Here is a 27990-nt window from a genome sequence, read left to right as displayed (position 1 = left end):
TTAGCTGAGGGTGATTTTCTTTTACCCTGACTAGAGTGAGGGTCCTTGCTTGGACAGGGGGTAACCTGACTGCCAACCAAAGACCTAATTTCTAACAGGGGCACTGCCTTTTTTCAGGCGAGTCCTTCTGGCAAACATCTGCTGCACGTGATCAAAGGCTGCGCACAGTGGAATTTGGCTGCATGGCAGATTGTACAAAGGTCAATCCCTGCTGCACACACTTAAAGACCATGAGCAGCAAGGTTGCCTGCACAGTCGGTTGGGAAAAGCAGAATATCAAAACATGGGAGTTTGATGAAGTGCATTATCAAAAAAACCTAGCTAAGGGTATTTTTTGTATTTTCGCTCATAAAACATTAACATAATTTATTCCAAATTTAACTGAAAAACACAGTTAAACGGACATCATGGATATGACAGACAATGTTTTTTTTAAAACCACTCACATTGGCCTGTTATGGGTAGCTGTGGAAACCTTAACTCGTGCCCAATGCACTCTTCATGACCTCACATATGATGGTACAGATGACATGACATATCACATCACCAAGTACATCACTGGTGACATCACATATCACCTAATAACAGACTCCATCAATGACATCCTGCATTAGTATTAGGGGGAGAATAATGCACATTCAAAATCCTATTTTGATTACCGGGATTGGGACCTAGGTCAGTACAGAGGCTTAGTGCATCCTGCACTGCGGTGGGTGGCCTTATCTACTTACAATTGCTGCCTACTCCAGATTTGTTTTGCCGTTGTGAATTTTATTATGGTTGCAATTAGAATACGGACATTTTATGGTTCTTAATTGATTTTTAGAAAACTCTGTTTTAATACTAGATACAGTTTTAAGATGTATTTTGTTTTTCTGTTTATTGTATTGTCTGTACTTTTATAGTCATACTTTGGACCGAATAAAGATTATAAATTAAATGAAATGAGCCCACACAGTTTCTGAGCACAGGGTCTGATGGGAGTCCACGCCTACTGTCCATCCCATTCTGCACATGTCCAAAGCCATTGTGCAGTGTCCTATGTTCATATTGGGAGTGAGCGCCATACTTGTCTGAAGGCGAATTGAGGACATATTGTGCTTTGCTTACCTAACTATAACTGGCCATATTCCGTGGCTTGTAGGTTTTCTTTCATAGCAATCATATCACTTAAACTCTGTTTTTCAGGCTGGAAGAAGGACACTTTCAAACATGGAAAACTCCACGAAGATAAATTTGTTGTTGATGACGTACTCATAAATAACTAAACATTCAGGCAAATTCTAGAAAATCCTGGCATTCAAGCTAGCTCGGACAGAAAGCTTTTAGAATGTCACAAACCTGATTAAAAGTGAATAAACAAATTAGGTGATGCTGTATGACATGCAGTTAAAGGACAGAATAACTGTAGCTATGCTGAAAAGCTCAAATTTCTAATCAAATTTGAATTAGATATTTTACATTTGAGATCTGGGATTTTTGTGCTAAAGTTAGCTTTAATAGGTGCGCGATAGTCATCTTTGTGACTGGAGAACTACACACCTGTGCACACTACCTAATCAATCAATCAGGGGATTTGTAAAGCGCACCACTCACCCGTGAGGGTCTCAAGGTGCTCATGAGGGGAAGGGGGGAGAAAAAGGGGCGTGGGAGGTGCTGATACTGCTTGAACAGCCAGGTCTTGAGAAGTTTCCTGAAGGTAAGGAGGTCTTGGGTCTGGTGCAGGTGGGTGGGAAGAGTGTTCCACGTTTTGGCGGCGAGGTGTGAAAATGATCTACTGCCGGTTGTAGTTCGGCGGACGCGTGGGACGGTTGCGAGAGCGAGGTCAGAGGAGATGCCGGGTCGGGGTGTAGATGGAGAGTTGTTTGTTAAGGAATTCTGGTACGGTGTTGTGCAGTGCTTTGTGAGCGTGGGTGAGGAGTTTGAAGGTGATTCTCTTGTTGACTGGAAGCCAGTGCAGGTCTTTCAGGTGGTCTGTGATGTTGCAGTGGCGGGATGTCCAGGATGAGGCGTGTGGAGGCGTTCTGGATGCATTGCAGCCTCTTCTGGAGTTTGGCCGTCGTTCCTGCATAGAGGTCATTGCCGTAGTCCAGTTTGCTGCTTACGAGGGCTTGGGTAACTGTTCTTCTGGTTTCGGTGGGTATCAATTTGTAGATCTTTCTGAGCATGCGGAGGGTGTTGATGCAGAAGGAGGAGATGGCGTTGACTTGCTGGATCATGGATAGTGAGGGGTCCAAGATGAATCCTAGGTTGCGTGCGTGGTCGGTGGGAGTCGGAGCGGATCCGAGAGTGGCAGGCCACCAGGAGTCATCCCATGCGGAGGGGATGGAGCCGAAGGTAAGGACTTCCGTCTTGAATGAATTGAGTTTGAGGCAGCTGCTCTTCATCCATTTGGCGATGGCCTTAATTCCTTCGTGGAGGGAGGTCTTGGCAGAGTCCTCGGTGAGGGAGAGGATCAGCTGGGTGTCATCAGCGTATGAGATGATGTTGAGGTTGTGGGATCGGGCGATGATAGCGAGCGGGTTTTCTTAATATCATTTGGCAAACCAAACTTCAAACAGCATATACTTTGATTACTTTGGAAAGAGGGAGTGAGATAATGGCCTTAGCAAATTGGCCCTGCATTTGCTGGTACACTTTTTAGAAAATAACCTTGCTCATGCCGAGCTCCACACAGTAGATTGTCTCTGCCAGAATGTTTGAAACCACTGCTCTTCAGGAATACCTTGGAGGGAGCCTGTTAAATGTGCTTCATGGTTGATGGTGAGGAGAGTTATAAAATGGCCTAAATGCACAGGAAACACCATAGTATACTAACAATAGAACTTGCAGGTATTGCAACATTTTGTATATTTTACTATGTTTGCCTACCAATGTCATGTAAGTTCTCATTTTAAAATCCCTTGGAAAAGTTTGTCAATCAGACAGCAGCTGCCCATTCATACCAGCTGAGGGGCCACGCCCCTTACCTATTCCTGACGTGACGAGTTTCTGTCACGCTGAACAAAAGTCATCCTGACAGATACTCTTCTTGTTCAGGTCAGGCAGCCAGGAATTGGACATGTGCTAAATGCCCAGACTACTGGCTGCCTAATCTGAACTTTGCTGGGCAGAAGAAGTCACAGCCCTGTGGGCATGACCTCTTCAGCTTAGCAAAGGTGCCTCGAGGCCCTTCCCCTCGTGACGAGGAGGAACGTCACTGATTGCTTCGGACCTGGGCACTTCAGTTTTAAGCCCTGAAGCGCCTAGGGCTGAGTATCAATCAGTGACACCTCATCACAGAGCTTAGGCCAGCCAATCCAATGAGGGAAGGCAGCAGTCCCAACTCTCCTTGGACCTCCGAGGCTTTCCTGTCGGAGCTGCTGATGTACGTTTTTTTTTTTTTTTAATGTTTTGTGCGTGTGTTTGTGTGTATGAATGTATGTGTATTTGTTAGTGAGTGTTGTGAATGGGTGTGTGATTGCATGTGAGAATGAATGGGTGGGAGTGAGGTGTATGTGTGCTTGTGTAACCTACCCCCTCTCCTGCCCTCCTCCCTCTTAAAATTACCAGCTGCTACTGCAATCATACTATGTTCTACAGATATCAAGTATAAAAAAAATATTGTGTCCTGAATATCATTCACAAAAATATCATCCTTAAACCTGACAACTTGAAAAAAATCACTGTGTGAGGCATGGGTGGCCCACTACTTCCTACTGCCCCCACCAACCACCCTGCTCCCTCGAAAAATAAAAAAAAAGCTTCCAGGGGCTGACACCAATGCCCTTGGGCTGGGGTTTGTCATACCCCATACTTGACATCAGCTACTTAAAGCCTTAAAGGATGAGCTGGAAACCTACTCAGTGCAGAGGTTTCCAGCTTGCCTTCCTTGTGATAGCGGGTCTTCACTAATCAACTGTGTGAAACACCGATATTGTGTTACACACAGTGTGAGTTAGCAGGTCTGCGTTCCCAATGTATGTAGATTTTCAAGTATTAACTCCAAAGGGGTGACATTTTTGTAAACAATATTTAGCTGCAATGCATACGGCAGACAATATTCTGACAATTATATATTCCGGTACTGTATCTTGTTAGGCCCTCTGGCCCTTTAGAGCTTGCTTGGATCCATTATGATGATAATAGTAGTAATTCCACCATTTTGACTGTCTGCATCCAGGACATGCTTAAAGAAATAAAAGATCCACTTTCCTAACATAGCCCACTATGATAATTGTACCCACGTTTGGATGACTTCATTACTTCCTGTTGGCAGAGCCTTCTTGGGGGGTCCTGGTACTGAGGAGTTGACAGAGCCATAGCACCAAAGGGAATTGCTCACCACAAAAACACTGAACATAAAGGACTACGTTACACAGAACCAGCCCTGATGACCTGTGTACGGTTTTATGGTGAACTCTCTTCAAATCTGCAGCCTGAACCAAGCTCTGACAGAAAAGAAATTGGACTGCTTCAAGCAGAGGCTCCAACTACATGATCGACCGGATCAACAAGACTTTACCCCACCTACATCTTGCTCTATACAGACTCCCAAGGGCCTCTATTTGGTCGTTTTCTGACTTCCCCCCATTAATGACGACACTTGCAGACAATTTGTTATTGTGAACATTTCAATATATTTTTATGCCCACATTTAACTTCTCTGACCAATCTACTGAATGTAGTGTTTGTGTATATCATTTTTGTCTTTCTACTATTGGAGTGGGCCTTTAATTCCTCGATATATTACCTGTGTTACTCATTGCTTGCCTTGTTACACATATAACCACGCCCACATTCTCTGAGAATTGCCTTTCAGCTTTGTCCCAGCTACCCAAGACAAGACAAAGAACTCTTAAAGGAACATAATTACCTATTTGGACTGAACTACTGGGCATTCCTTGCAGGGCCTGTTTCTCATCAAAGCAGTGCACCAAACAATTAAAGTGTTTGCGGTCATGCTTTCTTTGTCTTCGGAACTGTCACTGAGATGCTGCTACATATTTCAAACGCACTTCTGTTTAGAGCCATTTTTCGTGGCATTCAATGTGTTTTGCAACAAAAAAAGGCAATGTTCGTGTTTGTCTATAATGGAAGCTACATTGTAGAATTTTTTTCAACAGCAAAACAGCACACACATCTAGAGACCCCACCCCAGTGCAAACTTGCGCAAACTATAATAAATAGCTCTACCTGGGTACTTGAGGTAATCCGGCTCTGGAATTTCTGGCGTCTTTAGTTAAAACTGCCTGCCAAATATTTCGTAAAGCTCCACTGGAATCTATTAACTAAATTCGAATGCATTGCGGGCAGAGAAATGTGTTTTTAAACCATAGTTGTGAAAGATTTTAGTTCTCAGATAATGAAAACAGAAAGTCGACAAAAAGGGTTTAGATTTAAACTTGGTGCCAGTACAGAGACTGTGTGGCATGGATTGCTTCTCTGAGCATCAGGAACGAGGTGTTTATGTTGGTCTAGCCTCTACCCAGAAGTGTAGAAAGTCCTAAATAAAAGCAGAAGATATGGTCCTTTGGTTCTGGTGCAGTGGGCACAGCTGCTTTTGCATGGTAATCCTTTTGTGTTGCTAAAGTTGCCCTAAATGGGAAAGGTATGCCCAGACGTGAGTCCCTTGCTCACTGTGCCACTGGATTCAAGCTAGCCTCGCTGATGAAGGGTGATACCGATACCCTGAAACCGGTCCTAGGATGCTTGTTTCCAGTCCAGGGAGGACCAGGCTTGGCAGTTCGGGCTGGACTTTTCCCATGGGGATCAGGGTCAAGACTGATTTGCATATGGCTGGGTCCAAACTGGGGTGGCATGGTGAGCAAAAGAACGATGGATTAAACCCAGATCTGTGACTTGGGGTGAGTGTTTGAAACGTTTCAACACTCCGTCCATCATTCTTTTGTGTTGCTAAAGTTGCCCTAAGTGGGAAGGGTATGCCCAGACATGGTAAACCATGCTGTGCACATCTCTCTGTATCTTATTTTATCTAATTAGTGTCACTCACTTTGTGTGACTGCTGTGTACAGTTTCCTGCCATGTGGCTGGCAAGTTTTGGTGCCAGCTGAGAACCATGTTTGAGACTTCTTTATATGTGCACTGTGCAGACCCGGGTGCTTAGAAGTGAGGAATCTGAGCAGAGGAAAAGGGGCCTTGGGTTATGTTACAGTGTGTGTATTTGTAAAGCACACTATCACCTGCTAGTGTATTTCGTTTAGAGCATGTGTGTGCCTAACCACGCCTATGGTAGGCTGGTTAATTGGAAAGTCTCTTGTGAAATTCAGGAAGAAAGGAGGATCCTCTAATGTGGAGTAGGAGGCCATTCCATGCTTTGGGAGCGATGTAAAAGAAGACCGGTCCTCCTGATCTATTTCTATGTATGCACGTGATGTGTGTGAGTGGGAGTCAAGCAGAGTGGGACTGTCTGGATGGTTGGTGGAAGGAGATAGGACTGTTCAGGTGGTTGGGACTACATTGTGTATAGTGCCTTGAATGTGTGTGTGAAGTTTGAAATGAGTGTGTTTGTGTATTGGGAGGCAGTGGGATTCCCTGAGGCGTGGTGTGAAAGGTTGACAATGAGTCTGGCTGCTGAGTTCTGGATGGTTTGTAGTTTTCTAGTGAGTTGCTTGGTGAACCAGGCATAGAGAGTTTTCCTGTAGTCCAACTTGCTGGTGACTAGGGCACGAGTGTCAGTTTTTCTAGTGTTACTTGGGAGCTATTTTAATTCTTCCCCAGCATCTTTAGGGTGTGGAAGCAGGATGTAGTTACAGCATTGACATGTGTAATTGTCCAGTTTGATGTAAATGGTTATTCTGAGGTTTTTGGCATGGAACAGTGCACACCAAGCCTTGCGGGGAGCGGTAGCAGTGGGCGAACGGTGCATGGTTTAGTGCCTTGTGTTACCTGTTAAACGTTCGAGATGCGAGTTTTTACACGCTTTGGGCAAGAATGGTAACATCACACTAACAATGATCCCCGTGCTTAGGAGTCCGGGTACAGTCAAAGATTGTGGGAGCGCAACTTGAGTAGCAATGCCAAGGGGTGGTAGCGGCAGCCCTGCTAGTCAGGCCTGGCAGCGGTGGCCGGGCTGGATGACTCTGGCCTCAGATGTGAGACTGCCGGAGCCGGCTGCTGATGGAGAGGAGCGAGGCATTGAAAGCCCTGCCAGCCTTCGCTGCCACCGGGAGACTGGAGGGGAAGAGGGCACAGACAAGAGGAGCCGCTGGTTGGCAGCGTCCGCCTCCGTCGGCCCTAGATACCCTGGCTGGCTGGCCGGGTGCCAGGCGCTGCATTCCTCCCCTTGCTGAGAGCATGTGCCAACGGGGGAGGGACCGTGGACCACGGGCACCGAGCCCAGCGGGGGGAGAGAGAGATAGACGCAGGGCAGCTCACACCACGGCAGGGGGGAGCGCAGACCCTCCCCGGGAGGAAACCTCAGGCTACTCTCCCTCAGCATCCGCAGCACCTGCGCGAGCTCAGCAGCATCCACCGTCCCAGGAAGCGAGGGGAGCCTCCGCACGCTGAACTGAGGGAATCTGGAATAAGGTCACCTAGGAGCTGGGGATGAGTGAGTGAGACGTGCGACTCAACTCGGAGGGCAGAGCAGGCTCAGACATTCACCGGGCGCTGTCTTAAACACACCTAGGTTTCAAACACGGAGAGGGTTCTGGTGAGTTTTAACTTTGATGAGTGTGGGGGTGCTTCCGAGTTCCACATTGACTAGACCGTGAGGCGCCGACACAAGAGTTCACACGAGTTGGAGGTGGCGTGCCTGTGAATCCGCGGTGGGCGGGATACTCGTGCGTCCCAGCCTTCACACCTCTCGCACTGTGAGTACTCTGAAATCGCACTCGGACTGTTTAGGCTGGGAATGCTCCTTAGATCCTGTTGTGGCCGGAGCGGAGTTTCTTGAATAGTTCATGGTTCGTATAGTAAATACCGCAGGGTCTGCGTATTGTCTTGTCAGTCACCCGAAGCTAGTGCGCAACTGCGGTGCCTTGGGCATCTGAGTGTGCAAGGTGTGAGAGTGGTTTAAAGTTGTCTTTATTGGGGGCGGGGATCTCTAAATTTCTACAGTGGTTTAGTGTAGGTTTATGAGCCTGCACAGTGGGTGGGGACGGGGTAGTGACTAGCACAAGATTAGGCAGTGACTGGAGTTTGGGGAATCCTGGAGCTTCACATCAGGGTGGGTGTATTGTCGGAACTCCTGAAATTCTGCAGTGCGTGTGGTGTTAGGTCCTCGGGCTATATGAGATTTGGAGTGCCAAATCCTGAGTGGAGGCAGCTGGCAGTTCCTGAGATTGCACATCGGTAGTGGCACGAGGGGGCACAGACTGTACAGTGACAGAGGTGGGAGAGGGGCGTAGATTGCACAGCGGTAGTTATGTGAAGGGGGCACAGGTTGCACAGTGGTAGTGGTGTGAGCGAGGTACAAATGGCACAGCGGTAGTGGGGGGAGAGGTCACAGTTTGCACAGTGGAAGTGGTGGAAGAAGGACACGGATTGCACAGCGGTAATGGTGTGGACGGTGCACAGATTGCACAGTGGCAGTGGTGTGAGCGAGGCATAGATTGCACAGTGTTACTGGTGTGAAAGGGGCACAGATCGCACTGTGGATTGAGCGGTGCTCAGACCACAAAGTGTGGGAGTTCTTTATACTGCGCAGTGGGGGTGGTTGGAGCGGCGCTCAAGTTACAGTGCGTTGTGTCAGAGCCCTTTAGACTCCACAGAGGAAGGGGGGCGAGCCACGCTCAGACCGTGTGTGAACCACTTGGTCTTCACAGTGGATGTGGTTTGATAGCCCCTCGCCTTCCCTAGGCTTGATGCGTTCACCCTCCATGGCATCGAGCCTTCAGCGACTGCTGCTTCTCCTCGCCCTGGCCAGGCTCTGGGTCTCAGCTGGAGCTGGGTGCGCCGAGGCTCGCAGGTGCTGCCCGGGCAGAGACCCCCTTTGTGCCAGCAAGGGCTGGAGGCTGGACCGGGTCTATGGCACCTGCTTCTGTGACGAGGCCTGCACGCGGGCGAGGGACTGCTGCTACGACTACACCCAGGCGTGCCCAGGTAGGCGGACACTTCTTTTTGACATTCGCAGGATGATTTGGGTCCTTCAAAAAACGCAGACGGGCCTGTCAGGCAGATGAGTACGTTGCTGTAGATCACACAAAGAGTCAGCGCCATGCCGCCTACGGCTCCACTCTGAAATCATGCAATGCCATATTTAAGTGACACACTCATTTTACACAGGTGAAATACCTTTTTGGCGGCTGGTGATTGAAGCTAAACCTCGTGTCTCATATTACTTACCCCACCAAAAGCATCTACAGAACAGCTTCTCTTCTGTTCCCCACTCGGGCTTTTCCGCTGTAGGTTTCTGCTGTCAGAGCCCGGTGAGCTGCCGCGACCTAGCCATGCCACTTTGGCTCCATTCTGGTGATGGCCTCCTACTGGGGCTGGTTTGAGAATGTGACCAGGGCTGACTTAGATTTCTAGCGTGGCCCTGATGGGTCTTGTTTGCGTAGGACCCACTCTCTTGGGTTTCTGTCCTGACCTGTCGCTCTTACAAGCGATTTCTGAGTGTCAGCCCGTGCTATCTGCGTGCGTGCAACATTTTAGTTTATAGATACAAACCTGCTGGGGGAATAAATCATTTTGTGGATTTAGCTTAATTTTTTCATGTGTTTTATTGGTTTAAAAAAAGATAGAGACATATAACAAAAAAACTGTAGCATGTTGAGCAGCTTGTGGTGTGACATCTCAGATACAGAGCGAACAACAGTTTAATCTCTCAGCAATATGTCAACGCATAGAGAAGAGACAATGGTACATGCACACCTGCAGCTGTAAGGTTCTGCGTCGAAAGTGCGCTCAGGTGTTTCCAGGCGTATGAAACCGAATAAGGGCAGAATAATCTGTGGCTAAGTGGGGGCAGGGGGATGGGGCGGAGAGTGCCTCGGAACTCCGAGCGGAGCGGGAGTTTTAGGATCCTGACTTGGGAGCAGGGGATATGTATGGCCAGTCGGCAGAACAGGAGGGATAGCTTGGACGGTGAATCTGGTGATGTGAGATGACCAGGATTCGAACAGATGATAGGGGGAGTATGAGAAAGGACTCATCCAGATACATGACGTGAAAAGCATCACCGGTTGATTCAGCGAACAATCTCTCCCACTGCTGGGCTATCGGCCTTAGCCTCTTCCGTATCTCTAGTGCACAATGTCTATCTCCAGGTTACACCAGAAGGGGTGGGCGGGCTTTGGGCTTTTCCATTACAAACGGATGGTGTGTTTTGCAATGATCAGGGCCAGGTCATAAAAGCAGTTCTTGGGGCTTTTGCATAATCCCAGTTCTTTTATCTCCCAAGTGTCCACCCCCCATAGCCTCGCTATGGACATAAGCTTCTGGACACCTCAGCCCAGTAAGAGCTCAATCGAGGGCCGTCGAAAAGCACGTGTTTAAAGTCTGCTACTGGGGAGTAGCATCTGGCACATGTGTCCGAAGCCTCAGGGAAAATTCCGTGGAGCTGTTTAGGGGACAGGGAAGCCCTGTGCAATATGTAACATTGAATCACTTATAAGTGAGTGTAGATATTTTCCAGGGACACTCCAGTACTTTCTCCTACTTTTGTCATGTAAAGATCTGCTGAATGTTTCTTTCTGGGTCTGTCTCAAGGATTGTATAGAGATCCGAGTGTGAGCTACAACGGCTCTAGACAGCTAGGATATGGGTCAGAGGCCATTACCCATAATTTGTAGTGTGTGTACAAGTTAATGAGTTTGGTTCAAAATCTCCCACCATTCCTAAGTCTCTGAGGGCTTGGTGCAGCAGGCCAATCAAAAGGAACTGATCCTATCCTCGTGAAGGTCAAATTAAATTTTCATGGTTGGAAATAGTTGGAGTTGGCCATCTTGGAAAACCTCACAGATTGAGAAGATTCCAGCCTGGTCCCAGAAACTCAACTCAGGTCTAGTAAGTTGCCCTTGTTTGCTGAGGAAACCAAGGGAAAATATGGAGAAAGTGTAGGGAGGTAAACCTATAGTAGCTCATAATCCCTTGTACAAGGGAGGGAATTCCACGTGGAGTGGGCACCTGGGGCCATCAGGGACAGGATTTAAACCAGGATTAAGGACTTACCACAGTAGGGATTTCAGGGAGCATGTTTCTGCATATGAAATCACTGATACCCAGTGAGTCAGTCATTGAAGTTGGACTGCCAAATAATAAAATTCAAAATGTTTGGGATCCAAGGCTGCTTTGGTCAGGTTGGAACTGCAACTTGGGAAGGACCATCTGACGGTGCCCGTTATGCCAGATGAGTTTGCTCCACAATTTGTCGTTAAAGAATTTAATAGGGAGATTTGCAAAGTGGTATGAAAGGCGAGGAAGCACCACCATCTTCAAGACTGCGATGCAACCTGCTATTTATAAAGGGAAGGCTCACCAGAATATGACAGGAGTGCAGAGAGAGGTCATCGCAGCTGTAAGTTTACCATCCTATGTATTGGATGGAGTTACCATCCCACTTACCCATCTCACTGCGTATAAGTCAATTGGGGTTCAAGGGGAAAATGCAGGACTTACTCTAGCTCACTCGCAAAACCAACTTAGATGCAAAGGTGTGTCAGAGGTCAGCAATTCTAGGGTTATCGTCTCATTTGTCTTTGAGGTAAAATAACACAACATCTGGTAAAGGGATTCCCCACTCTATCTCCTACTGAGACATGGGAGGGTCACCAGGGGCTCTACTGCTAGCGCTAATAAGAGGATAGAGAGGGGGTAACCCTGTCTAGTACCCCTGCCTACTGGAAATCTGTCCGTATGGGCCTGACTCTAATTGTGGGATCTCTGCAAAGTAGCCGGACCTGGTTGATGGTACAGCTGATGAAGCCGAATCAAGGCAGGCAGGTGGGAGAATTGAACACCTTTTGTATATCTACGAATAAGGCAGCAACATGGGGCCAATGGACTTGTGTCACCTGCACGATTCAGAATAGTCTCTGGATGTTGAATATGGTATTTCTACCTGGAACAAACTCATTTTGTTCGCCATGCATCACATTGGAGAATGCTTGTTAGATTCGATTGGCTTCAATCTTATCATGATTTTCTAATCCATGTTTAGAACTGCTGTCAGTGGGATGTGTGCCCACTTTGCTAGGTGAGAGTAGAATCACTGCAAAAATTGGGTCTGGTCTGAATGGGCAGCATAGATGCTGCCTATTATGAGCATGGAACCATCCAATTTAGTTTAAGGAGGACAAAACATCCCTCTGGATCTACATCTTTGGATAGGATTGAGGATACACTCAAACCCAGATTAGAGTTCCTTGCCATAAGAAGAATTATTGGTGGTGTGTATTTGACCCCTCCTTTTCCATTCGAGTCTGTAGCCCTCTGACTGTGTGGTATGGGATTCTTGAGTTAGTGCCGTATGTACCCTTCTCTGTTTGAGAAACAAAAAGATTTTACAGTGTTTGGATGAACTATGCACCCCCTGATATTCCAGGAGATTATGTGGAAAATGTATGTGTGTGGCATATCTTTAGAGGTTTGTAACTAGCCTGTTTCCTTGCGGATATCGGGGGCCAACTCCTGAGTTATTTTGTGACCAGGTGGGATCAAATGAGGAAGGGATAAGGGTCTCCAGTGCTCACAAACTTTAACTGAGAAGAACTCCAGCTGAGCAAAACATTTTGTGAATACTAAAGGCAGAGGGAATGTACCAGCTGCCCAAACCTTCCAAAACAATATCCACTGGAAAGGTGGACTTGAGAACCTAGCATCAAGGGTGTTCACAAGGATAGGACTTGCTACATTAAGGAGCCATTCCAGGTGGGCACCAAGGGATCCCCCAATAGGGGTCCCAGAGATAGGCCCAGGGAAGGCCCGCCTTCTGGATCGGTCATCTGTCCAACAGAAGTGACAATAAGATTGTCATTAAAAGTTTAGGGTAAGGTGGCGGATAAAATGAACCTCAATAGGATAGAGAATAATTTTCCTGTAAGGGTATGTTTGCAGAATCAAATTCCATGGGGGTCTGGGAGAGGGCATGGTAGGTCCGCAGGAAATGTCACCATAGCAAGAGTTAGATAATATCATCTGCCGTCTGGGGGATCACCCTAGGATGGGTCCTCAAGTCATCTAGGAGGCACGAGGTGGTATTTGCATCATCTGAGTCATCTGATGAGGTGTCAGAAGGGTTCCCTGGGGGATCCTGAAAGGTCACCACTATGTCACAAGCCAATCATCTACCAATACGGACCTCTTCTTGAGAAGGGATCATTGAGGAAATCAGAGCTTTACCAGTCTGTCACTGTGCCTGGTGCATATAAGCTGTCAGGATGCCCACCTCTGTGCGCCCTTCATCTGAGTAGAAGTGCCTTGACTCTCGACCTAATCCCAGGCCTCAGAGGGACTGAGAGAAAAATGTTTTTTTTTTTTATAGAGGACAAGTTTTTGGTTTGGAGGCAAAAGAAGAGCATATCTGACATCCATCTCCCACAACTTACATTTGACCCTGAGGAAAGAGGCCCATTGTTGCTAGACCTTCAGTATGTAGTCTGGGAAAATTAGGATGCAGTGATTATCTTTGATGATAGGGTCCAATTGTCTTGCCATTTTTAGGATTGCGTCAAAGTCTTTGTAGTGGAGGATCTTGGCCACCACGGGAGGGCACATGACAACAGGTGGGTAACCTATGGGCTCTTTGTATGAAGAAGTAGGGTGTAAAGTATTGAGGAAGCAACAGATCTTTGAGCCATTTTTCCAGATGGTCCACCATAATGCTACCTTTGATGCCCTCCGGGAGCCCACAATCCGCATCATTTCTCTGGCGTGAGCAACTCTACAACTCTTCAGCCATATCCTCAGCAGGTGAACCTGTTCAGTTAGGTCTCACATATTTTGCTGAAGATTGGTAGCATGAGGTTGGAGGTCTGATAGCGCTTTCTCTGATTGAGTTACACGGTTCACAAGCTGTAGATGGTCATCACACTGAATGGTTGAGGTCCACATCTATTGCATCTACCTTTGATTCTACAGAGATTCAAGATGTTTGGATCTGTTTTAGAATAATTTCGTGTGTGCTGAAAAAGGCCGTCAATACAGGCGTAATGGGAGCAGAGCACCTGCTTTGAGAGTCTTGGCGTTTCCCATGATGAAGTCTAGTTATAAAAAGACAAAGAAGGAGGGGATATTCCGCTTATTGTTGTCTCAGTTTGAATAGATTGTCTGAGGACAATGTAGCACGAGCTGCCTGAATCTCTCCAGAGTTTGCTCTTTGCTTTGTGTGAACCAAGTGCACAGAGGATGATGACTGACCAAGATCCTGCTAGCACCAGCAGAGTGCTAAAATTTGGACGGCGTGACCCCTAGGGGCAGAGGATTCCTCTGGGAGGAAACCAGGGGTTCACAACCCAGTCAGGTTATAGGGTAGGAATTGTCTGGGTGCCTTGCCCCTGTCTGGCCCACAGAGTGATGCAGTAATGTTCTGCAATTCGGTGCCCCTTTTGGTGATCTTGAGCCTCCCAAAAGGCATTGACCCCACCCCAAGAACTTTCAGGGCCCCTTGGGTGCAATCAGAATAGGCCAGGGCACAGAGGACCTCCAGAGGAGGAGCAGGGCCAGTTGCCAACCATCACCAGCCAGTCACTGCTCACCGTCCCTGGTGAGTGCCACCCCAGGCCCTCGACCCCAGTGGACCCCAGGGGTGGAGTTTGCGGGCCAATATACAACCAAGGTGAGTGCACAGGTGACATTGGGTAAAAGGAGGATGTCAGTCCTAGGTTGCCTTAATCTGTACCACCAAACAGAAACAGGGGAGGATGGCATCCTTGGTATCAGCTGCATTCTCATAGAAGAAATGGGAGCCTTTGGTACAAACTTGTTCCTGGCTCTGCCTGGGACAATACTTCTACAGGGACCCTCCAAGCTTCCGCCTCCAGAGGCACGGTCCGGATCTGTAGGCCCTTGTGGATTTAACTTTCGTGTACCATTACAGTACGCTGGATTTCAGCTTTGGCCTCCAGGCCTTTCCAGTGCTCTTGAGTAATAAATGGGACACTAGATATTTTAAAATGAGGATATTGTATGGGATGCTTGTTCTGATGAATACATAACACACATATGCTGTGCACTAATCTGGCAAAAGAGATTAGTGTAATGTTCACTTAGTGAGCAGTGTCCCTCAGGTTGAGGATAAAGCCACTCACCTCAGTTTTCCTAATTTGGAGAAGCTGTGTGCTTCATTTGAAGTGGGTTTGTCCCTTAGGGGAGGTCAGTGTAACTTTGATAGAGGGTGTTTTTTGTCAGATTGTGGGGCATGGTCCTTGGGCAGTGGAGCAGTGTCAGTCAGGTTGTGGTTTAGCTAATGTCGGGGCACAAAGCAATTATTTATCCAGGTTGGTTCTTTCTCCCCCAGAGCCATCAAATAATTTCCGACAGAAGGCAGCGCAGAACCAGTCACAGTGGTGGAGCAGTGGTCATCAGATGAAAGGAGTAGTGTTCGCCAGGAGGTGAAACATTTCTGATGTTGGGTGAGGCCTGTGTACTTCCGTTGACAGAGCAGCGCCTCTTCGGTGGAGAACAGATTCCCTTAGATGGTAGAGCAGTGCCCAAGAGTGATGGCAGCAATGTCCCTTAGGCAGTGGAACAGTGTTCGGAAAGCAGAGATTCTCAGGCTCGGCACAATCTATGAAGTGGTAGTAGAGCTTTCACCGTGATCGAGTTTGGCCTAGAGGTGGGTGGGTCCAAAATATATAGCGCTTTCACAAGAAACGTCATGGCCTAGTGGCTACAGAGGCCAACCATGCAAGATGGGAAAGCAGGTTTGAATCCTGGCCTTTGCGTCAGCATCTTGTGAACCCTTTCAAATCTCCCTGTGATAACAGTCTGTGTCTGATGTAAAGTGCACCTAAGTCATTGAGTGCTCTTAAGTCATTGGGCAAGGCTTGCTCTATGTAAAATGCCAAAAATACAATGTGAATTCTGGTTGTCAAACATACTCTAACCTAAAAGATTTAGGGCATGATTCAAATCTTGGCAGAGGGGAATACTCTGTCCCAAACGTGAAGGATATCCTGTGTGCTGGATTATGATCCCATTTTATCCTATGGAGATCGTTCTATGGCGGATGGGATATCCATCACATTTGTGATGGAATATTCCATCCGCAGAGTTCTAAATCAGGCCCTTAATGACAAAGAATTAAACTTTGATTTAAGAAAACAATGACCATATAGGGCTGAATTGTACAGTGTGAAACTGGAAAACCAGAGCTGAATCCCAGATTCTTTGACTGATCAAAGTGTGTGATGCTAGGCAAATAATATATCACTTTTAATTAATGGCTCATTCGACAAAAAACTACAAAAGCTTCCCTTGCATTTGATTTATAAGCTTATGTGTTGCTCCATCTTTGATAAGAATCTGGGCCATATATAGGGTACACATGACAACTGACTTGCCTCTTAGTTCACTAATAGTATTGCCATCAGGGTGGGGGCTTGAATGTTTCTAAGTGCATGTTTAAAATTTATCACTATTGATAAATACTTCTCAAAGCAGAGATATAACCTGATGTACCGAGGTAAAATGCGTCAGCTTGTTGAAGAAATACACATTTTTTTAAATTGTGAAGACAACATATCATATTCTAACAGATGTTTGCTGCATGATTTACGTTGCTAATGTTTTCAAGGCTCGGCTCGTGCATGGGCTCTTAGCGCCACAGACGACCCTTGGCTCGGCTATCCCTTTTTATTAGGGTCGAGCCTGTGATAGCATGCGCTAGCGCATGCGTATCACTTGTGAGACGCTGTTGTAGTTAGAAAAGGGCTTGAAGCACGCCTGCTGCTTATCATTTGTTAGACTGTGTGGCACTCTTCTTTACAGCCTTGTTATTGGTGATGGCTGACATTTCATTGTTTCCGTTCTGTGGCGCAGGGACCAAGTACTGATTGATACAATTTATTCTGTGCCCATACGCTGCTCTTGACGTGATAGAAGTACTATTTTATTTTTAACGTACTTCTCTTTTTGCTTTTTGATCGATTCCCTGACCCTCCGCCGTATCGTGACTTGCCCATTGATATTGAACTACATTAGTTACAAATCAAAGCATTTATGCATTGTAAGCTTCTCACCGGACTCCACACCTCTGTAACTGGCACAGAAGATGTCATGGTATTTCCTGTCTCTTATTGCGATCAGGACACCTATCTCTGCTGACATTTCACCCAGCCAAATGCAGATCACATGGGTTTGGAAGATCCTCTGTGTTGTGGACTGAATTGTGTAAATGTCTCCTGGTGCAACTATGAGAGAAAATCTTTCTCTAGTGGCTTCAGGAAAGGATTCAAGAGAGACTCCTTGCCTGCTAAGGTGTTTATTGGATTGGGCGTGCAAATGATTACTCATAGATATGGGGTTTGTTCTGCGAAGCCAGTGTTATAAATATGATGTAAAAAAATATTGCGAACAATTGCAACTATTTCGAATCTCTTTTGTGTGTACTGCATGGAAAATGTGTCCATTTCAACGTTAAAAGTCGAATCTTTGTAATATGGGGTGCCCCGTTTTGTCTCCACAGCCTGGGGTTCAAACAGCAGCTCTGTCTGCGATGCTGTGCCTGCAACAAACCATCAGTCTAACAAAAAATTTGCTTTTTTGCGAAAGAATATTCGGTCCTATTGATAGGCTTTGTTGCGTCAACACGTTACTGAAAGGGAAAGCGAGAGTAATACGGTTCTTTTCTGTTTTTTACGCTGAAGAGCAGGTAATGCCTCTTAAATGTGGAAAACCTGCTTAGTTCCCAAGGCTTTAGGTAACAGAATGATTCATGCCCATTAGGCTGCCTTTGGTCGCTGCTGTTAAGAAAATACAATTTCTGCAGATGACTCTGATGACCTGCTGCATGATGCCACCACTTTGTAGCCTGGGACACTTAAACATTTCACGTTGACCATTAGTGGAGGGACTTTCACAGCTCGAAGTAAATAGTTAAAAAGGACTTTTTAAATCTGATCTGGAAATCTGTGCAAGAGCAAGGTTCAAAATCTAAGGTCTCTTTAGCTCAAAGTGCTAAACATTTAAACACAAATTTAAAACTCTCATATTCATTTCAAAGTATATGTATCTAAACACAAATTTAAAACCTAGATTCATATCGTATTTTTGCATTCCACCTGGAAGTACTTAAGTATTCCTGTTTTCCAGTAATTATTTGCCGGTACTTGGAGGCACCTACATGTGTACAGAACAAAAGTAATCGTGTTGCCTTCACAACATGCCACATAATTCCACACCATATAATCCTACTCCAAACCGCACCACATAATACCACTCAAAACCATCCCACAAGCAAGCTATCCCTCTCTATCTTCCTTTAAGTCTATTTTATGCAGCGCTCACCCCTATCTATTCACCATACCACATAATTCCACTACACGAATCCACTATACACCACACAATTCCGCCCCACACAATTCCATAACTAACATTTCCAATACAACCCACAAAATTCCTCTCTACACCACATACATCCACTCCAAACTCCCACCCCCAGCTGACTCCTCCCCCCCTCCTCCCTCTTATGGCGTCCGCTGCGTGGCCACGCTGCTGGCACGCCAAAGGCAAGCCCGTCTGCCCCCCTCCGCGCCTGGACCGCGCCCAGCGCCACGACCCCTGGCCACCAGCACTCCCAAACCCCGCAGCATCGCTACGACCCCGTCACCCTCCACGCCTTCAACCCGGGGTGCTCCAGCACCTGCTTCCAAGCCAACCCGAAACGCACCCACAGACCCTTCGTATGTCACACCTGCAAACTCACCTTCCACCGCGAAAACAACACGCCCGCCAGCCCACGCGCCAACAACCACCTCAAATGCATCCTGATCAACGCACGCTCCGTCCACAAGCACGCCGTTGAACTATGGGACCTCCTGGACTCCACCGCACCAAACGTCGCCTTCATCACTGAGACCTGGATGTACGCCTCCTCGGCCCCCGACATCGCCATAGCCATCCCCGACGGCTACAAGATTTCAAGGAGAGACCGCACCAACCAAGTTGGTGGAGGAATCGCCATCGTCTTCAAGGACTCCATCAACGTCACCACCTCCACCGAAGACACCCCCCTCACCGCCGAACACCTGCACTTCCAGATCCACACCGACCCCAGGACCACACTCAGAGGAACTCTCATCTACCGACCCCCTGGACCACGCGCCCTCTTCAGCGACTCCATCACTGACTTCATCTCCCCGCACGCCCTTGCCTCGCCGGACTACATCCTCCTCGGTGACCTCAACTTCCACCTGGAACAGACTAACGACCCCAACACCACCGCCCTGCTGAACAACCTCACCAACCTCGGCCTCAAGCAACTGGTGAACACCCCCACCCACATCGCCGGACACACGCTAGACCCCATCTTCTCCGCCATCAACCACATATCCTTCAGCAACTCCTCAGCTATACACTGGACCGACCACAGATGTGTCCACTTCACCTTCCGACGCGAGACTCGCCACCTCCGCACACAACCCATCCCACGTCAACAGTAGAACAAAATCCCCGAGGAACAGCTTCTCTTCACTCTCAACAACAACCAACCCACCTTCTCCTCCGACCCCAACGACGCAGCCCTCAGCCTCACGAATTGGATCATCAACTGCGCAGACAACCTCGCTCCCCTCAGAAGCCTCCCAAGACAGACCAACACCAAAAAACCTCTCTGGTTCACCGACACCCTTAAGGAATCAAAGAAAACCTGCCGCACCCTCGAGAAAGCCTGGCGCAAGGACCACACTGCAGACAACATGACTGCCCTCAAGAACGCTACCTGCGAACACCACCAACTGATCCGCGCCGCCAAAAGAAATTTCTTCACAGAAAGACTGGACAAAAACAGCCACAACAGCAGAGAACTCTTCAACATTGTCAAAGAGCTCTCCAACCCTAACGCCAACGCCATCACGCCCTCACAAGACCTCTGCAACTCCCTCGCCACCTTCTTCCATCGTAAGATCACCGACCTACACGACAGCTTCGGACACCAGACCCAGCCAACCACCACAGAACCTACAACCCCAGCCATCACCCTTAACGCCTGGACTCACATCAACACGGAAGAGACCAAAGCCACCATGAACTCCATCCACTCCGGTGCCCCCTCGGACCCCTGCCCACACTTCATCTTCAACAAAGCCGACAACATCATCGCCCCGCACCTCCAGACCATCATCAACAGCTCGTTTTCATCTGCTACCTTCCCTGAGAGCTGGAAACACACTGAAGTCAACGCCCTACTGAAAAAACCTACGGCGGACCCAAGCGACCTGAAGAACTACCGCCCCATCTCGCTCCTCCCATTCCCCGCCAAAGTCATAGAGAAGACCATCAACAAGCAACTTACCAACTTCCTTGAAGACAACAGCCTACTCGACCCCTCTCAGTCCGGATTCCGAGCCAATCACAGCACAGAAACCGCCCTCATCTCAGTCACAGACGACATCAGAACCCTGATGGACAACGGAGAAACAGTCGCCTTCATCCTCCTCGACCTCTCGGCTGCCTTCGACACCATCTGCCACGAACCCTAATATCCCGCCTCCGCTCCACCGGGATCCAAGGACAGGCCCTGGACTGGATCACCTCCTTCCTCTCCAACCGCTCCCAAAGAGTCTACCTCCCACCTTTTCGCTCAGACCCCACCGAGATCATCTGAGGCGTCCCACAAGGCTCCTCGCTCAGCCCGACACTCTTCAATGTCTACATGAGCCCCCTCGCCGACATTGTGCGTAAACACAGCATCATCATCACCTTCAATGCTGACGACACTCAACTGATACTTTCCCTCACCAAGGACCCCACCAACGCCAAGACCAACCTGCAAGATGGAATGAAAGACGTCGCAGATTGGATGAAACTCAGCCGTCTGAAACTGAACTCAGACAAAACAGAAGTCCTCATCCTCGGAAACACCCCGACCGCCTGGGACGACTCCTGGTGGCCCACGGCCCTTGGCACCGCACCGACCCCTTCAGACCACGCATGCAACCTCGGTTTCATCCTGGACCCACTTCTCACCATGACCAAACAAGTCAACGCTGTATCATCCTCCTGCTTCCTCACCCTCCGCATGCTCAGAAAGATCTTCCGTTGGATCCCCGCCGACACCAGAAAGACCGTGACCCACGCCCTCGTCACGAGCCGCCTGGACTACGGCAACACACTATACGCAGGAACCACCGCTAAACTCCAGAAACGTCTGCAACGAATTCAAAACACCTCCGCCCGCCTCATCCTCAACATACCCCGCAACAGCCACATCTCCGCCCACCTGAGACACCTGCACTGGCTTCCCGTCAACAAAAGGATCACCTTCCGACTCCTCACCAACGCACACAAAGCCCTCCACAACAAGGGACCCGAACTCCTCAACCGCTGCCTCAGCTTCTACACTCCCACCCGTCCTCTTTGCTCCGCCAACCTCGCTCTCGCCGCCGTCCCTCGCATCCGCCGCACCACGGCGGGTGGGAGGTCCTTCTCCTACCTGGCGGCCAAGACATGGAACTCCCTCCCCACCATCCTCAGGACCACCCGGGACCACTCCGCTTTCCGGAGACTACTCAAGACCTGGCTCTTCAAGCAGCAGTAACCCCTTCCCCCTAGCGCCTGGAGACCCGCACGGGTGAGTAGCGCGCTCTATAAATATTTATGATTAGATTTGATTTGAAACCAAAATACATGGGTAAAAGACATTGTAATTTACAACACCAATAGCTCTAACTCTCGCAAATGCGAGACTTAGTGCATTGCAAATGCTTGTTACTAATTTGTTGGCTCTCTCACTTCCAGTATTTTCCCTCCGGTAAGAGGTTGGGTGGCCTGGTACCAGTCAGTTGGGGGAGAGTTGCAAATCAAAAGAGTTTCCCAGGCCATTAAGCCTGCGAAACTGCTAGTAACACGAGCGAACAGTAAATTTAGTTTCTGAGTATTCTTCTTGGCGAGTCGACTCCGAGTGAAAGAATTCGAGGAAATGACTAAACGCGGCTTCAGCGCTGCTCTGAAACACTCCTCTGTGAAACTCTGGGCACACCGTCTCGGAGGAAATAACTCGGCGCATGCCACGCCGCCTTTACTGCGTCTGACAATTTACTGCATTGTTGCATAGCACACTTGGCTGTAGTTGTTGATTACAAGACATGCGTCCAACAAAGGTGGGAACATGTTGTTTGTCGACGGAATACGGTTCTCTATTTCTTCCTTTCAGTCTTTTCGGAGCCAGCGCTCATGTGACTAACACCGGACCTGTTTTATTCCAAGGCACGGATTATAGCTGCTCCGAGCCTGCGTGACTGTGATAGTCCTGGGAATACCGAGCAGTTTGGCCACAGCATGTGCTGCCACCCTGAGCTCGTGCATGCCAACGACAAGCCACATCATACGACTAGCGGAAACTAGTGCTAAACTTTGATGCAGCAGTTATGTTGAGAATCGCTCCTGCCCCTCTAGTGAGAAACTAATATTTCTAACTGAAATACACTTTTTCCTCAACTCATTGGCAGTGCTTCATTTTTAAATAAAAACGTGCTGGTGCCCAAAGTTCTCCTTTGAATCACGCGGCTGCTGCGTTTAAACGTGCCAGCACTGAATGCTGATGCAGCGTAATCTTAAAGACATCTTCAGGTCTCTCTTGCAGGTTTGTTTTCTCCCTTTGTGAAGCGTTTTCTTCTTTCTCCTCCTCCACCTTCCCCATATGTGTTTTTTGCGCGCAGTAAGGGCCTGATTTATGAAATGTTGGCACTGCCTTTTCGACATTTTTTGACGCAAAACTGGCGCAAACGTACAAAATATAATTATATTTTGTAAATTTGCGCTGCTTTTGCGTCAAAAAATGACACAAAGGCAGACGTAACTTTTCATAAATCAAACCCTTAGTTTTTTGTATCAGACATTTAGGCCCAAATTAACCATTTCTAGCAGCCAGCAAGCGTGTATAAACAAAAGACGGTCGCAGGCCTTCATAAAAGACTTCATGATACAGGAGTTAAACACAACACAGGACTCCTAGTCCCATGCCACTGCACATTAGCCCACATCCTAAACAGCTTTCAGCTACATCTTGCCACCACTAAACATTTGAACCTGAACTTTAGCCTCAAAGTTATCTTTAAGTCATGGTCATATCCATGAACCTCACAGCCCTCATCCTAACACTCACTTTCAAAGCCTCCATTTAGGCTTCTGAGACACCTTTTAATTGTCAACTTCTTGGCCATTCTAGAGTGACCCCAAGCCAGGGCCAGAGTTGTATAAAAAAATACATTAATTAATTCATTTATTAGTTCTTGTATGGAAAACTGGACCCTCAAATGAGTGCCAGACTGCTTTTCAGAGCAGAAATATACCTAACATCAGTTAGAGTGAAACTGCATAAAGAACAGATAAAGGCAGATAAGCTTTGCATACGAAAGAGCATCTAGGCGGTACTTTCAATGTATGTTGGACCATGTTTTATATAACAATATGTGGGGGTTTCTTTATAAATTCTGATCAGAGCTTTGAAATTGGTTCCCGCACTAGATCAGTTACACACGATCTTTGTCAGATAAAGAGTACAGTAAATCGCCTTCCACAAGTAAGATTTCTGTCAGTAAGAGAGCACAGGGGATCAATATATACATATATGTAGCTTGGTTTGTGTCATGGATGGACTAGGTCTGGCTATTAATAGGTGGCCATTTAGACCAGCAGTGTGCAGTGTTGCTATTTCTTCCTCATACTACCTGTACTTATTGCGAAAACTATGGAAATTAGGCGAGGTACGAGAGGTCTTCAGTATTCTGTCAGACACTAGAAAAATGCACACTGAGCATGCATTCACTCGCAAAAAGCTCATGGATTATCTAAATAGCCACACAGTGAGAGAAAATACCCGAATCCCACCCGGTTTTACTGCTCTCACAACCAAGTCTTGTGAGAGGAACTACACACGATGTAAAAAAGCGGGAACCCACACAATCTAGGAGAGATTCAGAAAGCAGGATCTCTGCGATAATTCCACACAGGTTTACTTTGCACTCATCTTAATTTCTTTATGGAAGGCACCATGAAGAATTTGAGTTGGGAAAGAGTTTCACATCTTAGAAGGATTGCCTGAGATATAGGGCCTGATTCTAACTTTGGAGGACGGTGTTAAACCGTCCCAAAAGTGGCGGATATACCACCTACCGTATTACGAGTCCATTATATCCTATGGAACTCGTAATACGGTAGGTGGTATATCCGCCACTTTTGGGACGGTTTAACACCGTCCTCCAAAGTTAGAATCAGGCCCATAGTGTTTTAGGGTGGGTTCTTTCCTAAACCTGAAGTTTCAAGTAAGATCAGAGATTAGGTTTTTGGGTCTTTGCTACTACTAGATATATTTTGTGCATCAGGTATTCTCTAGTGCCGAGATCTAATGCATACTGGGTGAGGGTCAACGTCTTCTATGTGCTTCATGGATCCAGGGGTAGTGAGCTCACTGAGGCCAGAACCAGTGTAAAGCGAATTTCTTGGTTCAAGAGATGAGGCAGGCAGCAGAGCATCCAACTGTTTTGAGGACTGCAAGCTGAACCTTGGCGTGACCTGTGAGTAATGCATTTCCATGTTTGATTCATGAAATGGCCATAGCTTGGATTATGCTCTTTCGATCTGCTCTTGGGAGGAAATTATTGGGGGACACTTCTAGTATTTCCCCTAAGCCCCAATAGAAGACAGCAACCTTTTGGAAAAAGGGAGCAATTGAAGGTGTTTCTCATTCCTCCCCTATTTAGTTATGCACCTGTAGGCGGGAGTGATAGGAGTCAGACAGACCTGTCAGCGATTCTCTCATCCGCACGTGGCAAGTACAGAGGCGTTCCCATATCCCGAAATCAGTATGCGCACCCAATAGTTAGTATGTTACACCATACAATTATTATAATGCCTTGTATGCCTACAAATTATATGCATTAGAATGACTATAAGTATAAATAACTCAGGCGCTTCTGTGCAAATTATGGCAATGTTTTAAGAGGACCCAATCATAATCATCAAACATGTCTATTCTATTAGTTTAAATCCTCCCTAAATTATAACCAGTCATTTAACAGCAGTGTTGTATTAGTTACCATATTATGCCCCTTCATGACCACATACTGTAATGTCCAGGCCTGAAGTCGGAATTCCATATTTCAGCATCCCATCCAGCAACCAGCCCAGGGGTCCAGCCCCATCTTACATACTTCATTCATGTTTGTACTTCAGAGTTGTCAGTGCATAGACACCCATTCTCTGATATAATTGAGTGTTGTCTGCATATTGGTGGAATGAGAGTCCCAGTCCTTAGTTTTGTTAGAGGATGGCTTTTTTATCTTATACGAAGCAAAATTGTTGTAGTTATTGAGACGAGAAGAGGGACCCCCAGCAGTGCTTAATTTGTGCTTGTTGTTCCGGTGCTGAGCACCTACACTTATTTTTGAGGGCCAGGGCTTATTCTTCAGGCTCAAGCATTTGCTGCGAGCAAAAGACACATATGGGAAAGACGGAGAAAGGGAAAAACGATAAAAAGCGTCACAAAGGAAGACAGCAGAAAGCTGCTAGAGTGAGCTGAAGGAGCAGGGAGTGGCTTTATATAGATTGAAGAGGCCCGAGATGGCTTCAAGATCACGCCGCCTCAGTATTCCGTGTTCACACATTTAATTGCAGCAGCCGCGTGTATAAGAGGAGTGCTTAGGGCACCGGCACCTTTTTATTTACAAATTAAGCACTGATCCCCTGTCAACGTTCTTGAGAGAGCCCATCCTTTTCAGGATCTCTTCGGTTTGAGTTATCATTGTGAGAAGAGTGTGAAGGTTGATGAAGGAAAGGTACACCTGAATCCTATAAATTTGAGCCACTGAGCCATCTATCTGTGATTTAAAAATGTTTGATGTATAGTTCTTCTTGTCTTTACTCTGCTGTTTCATATAGTGGGCCCTTCTGAGATGCATGGCTTCTATCCAACACAGCCACATGCTTCAAGCCCCTCCACCCTCTTCTTCCCCTGAAGACATATACTATCATCAGCTCACATCATGCAGGAACATCAACTAAGATATAACAATGCAAAAGAGAGTGCAATACCGTGTACATGTGCACGTTTTAATGCTTTGACAGCCTAGCTGGATGACATATATGTGCAAGCCTCAAAACGCATGTGGCAAGACGCTGCCACCATTTTGTTTATTTTATTATTTACCGTTCAAAGATGGCAGATACCATGTGAGCTGCTGGGCCCTCCAAAAATATATAAATACATGTTTTAGTGGGCTACAATGGAAGGGGATAGGAGCTGATGGGGGAGATCCTGATGAAGAAATCAACACAAGCGGGGGCAGCAACAGGAATGTGTGTGAGAAGAACATGGAAGTTTTAGGTGGGGAGGAATAAGACAATTAATTAAAAACAAAAAGAATGGAATCAGAGTAGCAATGGTCGAGCTGGGAGGAGGAGAGAAAAACACAAAGCATGCAGGGGGCGGTATTTGAGGGATTAAAAACTGCACACTATGGAGACACCATGAAAAACATGTACTCTCGTGGAGTGCTGAAAGAAAAAAAGTAGTTTCCTGAATGTGACCAGTAGAAACATACAAGTCACACAATCAAACGTATAGTAAAGAAACTATGCTCTAGGGAGGGACAAACACAAAACGTCGAAGGAAAGCTGTGTAATAGGAAGCAAACAAGTAAGAGTGACTACAACGTTTTCACTGTCTGTGTGGCTGCCCGTCACGGCCAGGGAAAAATAACAAGCATTTGCAATGCAATGGGTTTTGCATAGTTCAAACAAGTTAATTGTCATCCTTTTACAATAGCACCCACGAGAAAAGAAAAAAAAACAAGAGTGGAAACTGAGAAAAAATGACGTAACAAAATATAATAAAGTTAACTTTAAAAAATACAACTTTGCAATTTTGTTTGTCCTGCTGGACACGTTTTTGCCAGTCACAAGCCTTCTGTTTGAGGGGCACTGGAAGTTAGAACAAAATAGTACCTCAATCATGCTGGGAGCAGCAGACATTCACTAATTAAGTTGAAATCAATTAGTGCTTGATCCGTGCTCTACCCAGAGGAATGTAAATGATGCCAGACATGCCTTGATGAATTACGAGGCTGTAAAGAAGAGTGCCACGCAAACCAACAAATGGTGAGTGATAGGCGGGCTCCAAGCCCTTTACTGAACACAACAGCTCTAGCGCATGCACTCAAAGGTTCAACCCTAAAAACAATCTCACCCTCACCATGAGAGTTGCCTCCCATGGCGAGGGGGGCATTTCTTTTTTTTTATTATTAAAAACAAAATCCCACCTTGGGGGTTTGTTTTTAAAAATTAAAAAAAATGTAACTGTGACATAAGGCTCTGTCATTTGTGATGGAGCAGTACAGCAAAGATGCAACACTTTGTCAGGAGCAGTAAAATACTACGTTGCCTTGACGGAGGACAGTCAGACGGCCAAATCTTAAATCTGGCCCTAGGTCTACTTTGGAATTTCAGTATTGCTCTGGATGGTTCGGCTCATAAGTCTTTCATATGTTAGGACTTCAGTAAAGTGAAAATGGAGGCACGGATGGCTTTTTTTTTTTTTTAATAGTACCACTACTCAGGGAATAAACAAACTTCAATAATTATTTGCTCATAAGTACTATATAATGTTCCTAAGGATATAGTTGACCAACGGGCTCACATTTTATTCTTTTAGTTAGGCCTGATTTAGATCTGGGATCTATGGGATTTAAATTTGGCGGACAGGACATCCGTCACCGTTGTGACAGAGTAATTTGTCCACCAATATCTAAATCAGGCCCTTGGTCTTTGTTGTCTGTTATAATAATTAGGAAATTTTTTTCCAATCATTTTGCTGAACCTTTGTTCAAATCCTGAAAGAATCTTGCATCATTTATATGTCAAGAAGGCTCTAGATTTCTGTTTACAGCATAC

At 46.8% G+C, this 27990-nt stretch overlaps 1 protein-coding gene across 2 annotated transcripts in view; it reads left to right on the top strand.

Moving 5' to 3' along the window:
* The first annotated feature begins 7306 nt into the window (after positions 1–7306).
* SBSPON (somatomedin B and thrombospondin type 1 domain containing) overlaps positions 7307–27990 on the top strand; it is a 170247-nt gene continuing 149563 nt past the window's right edge. Inside the window, exon 1 of one of the 2 annotated variants that reach the window (XM_069220354.1) lies at positions 7307–9045. In XM_069220354.1, the coding sequence (XP_069076455.1) occupies positions 8772–9045 (274 nt within the window). In that variant the 5' untranslated portion in view covers positions 7307–8771. The remainder of the gene's footprint in view (positions 9046–27990) is intronic. The other variant, XM_069220353.1, reaches the window with a different exon arrangement.

Source organism: Pleurodeles waltl, chromosome 2_2 (assembly GCF_031143425.1).
Source record: "Pleurodeles waltl isolate 20211129_DDA chromosome 2_2, aPleWal1.hap1.20221129, whole genome shotgun sequence".
Lineage (NCBI taxonomy): Eukaryota > Metazoa > Chordata > Amphibia > Caudata > Salamandridae > Pleurodeles > Pleurodeles waltl.
The sequence above is the reverse complement of the archived record's forward strand: the minus strand, read 5'-3'. Positions and strand labels throughout refer to the sequence as shown.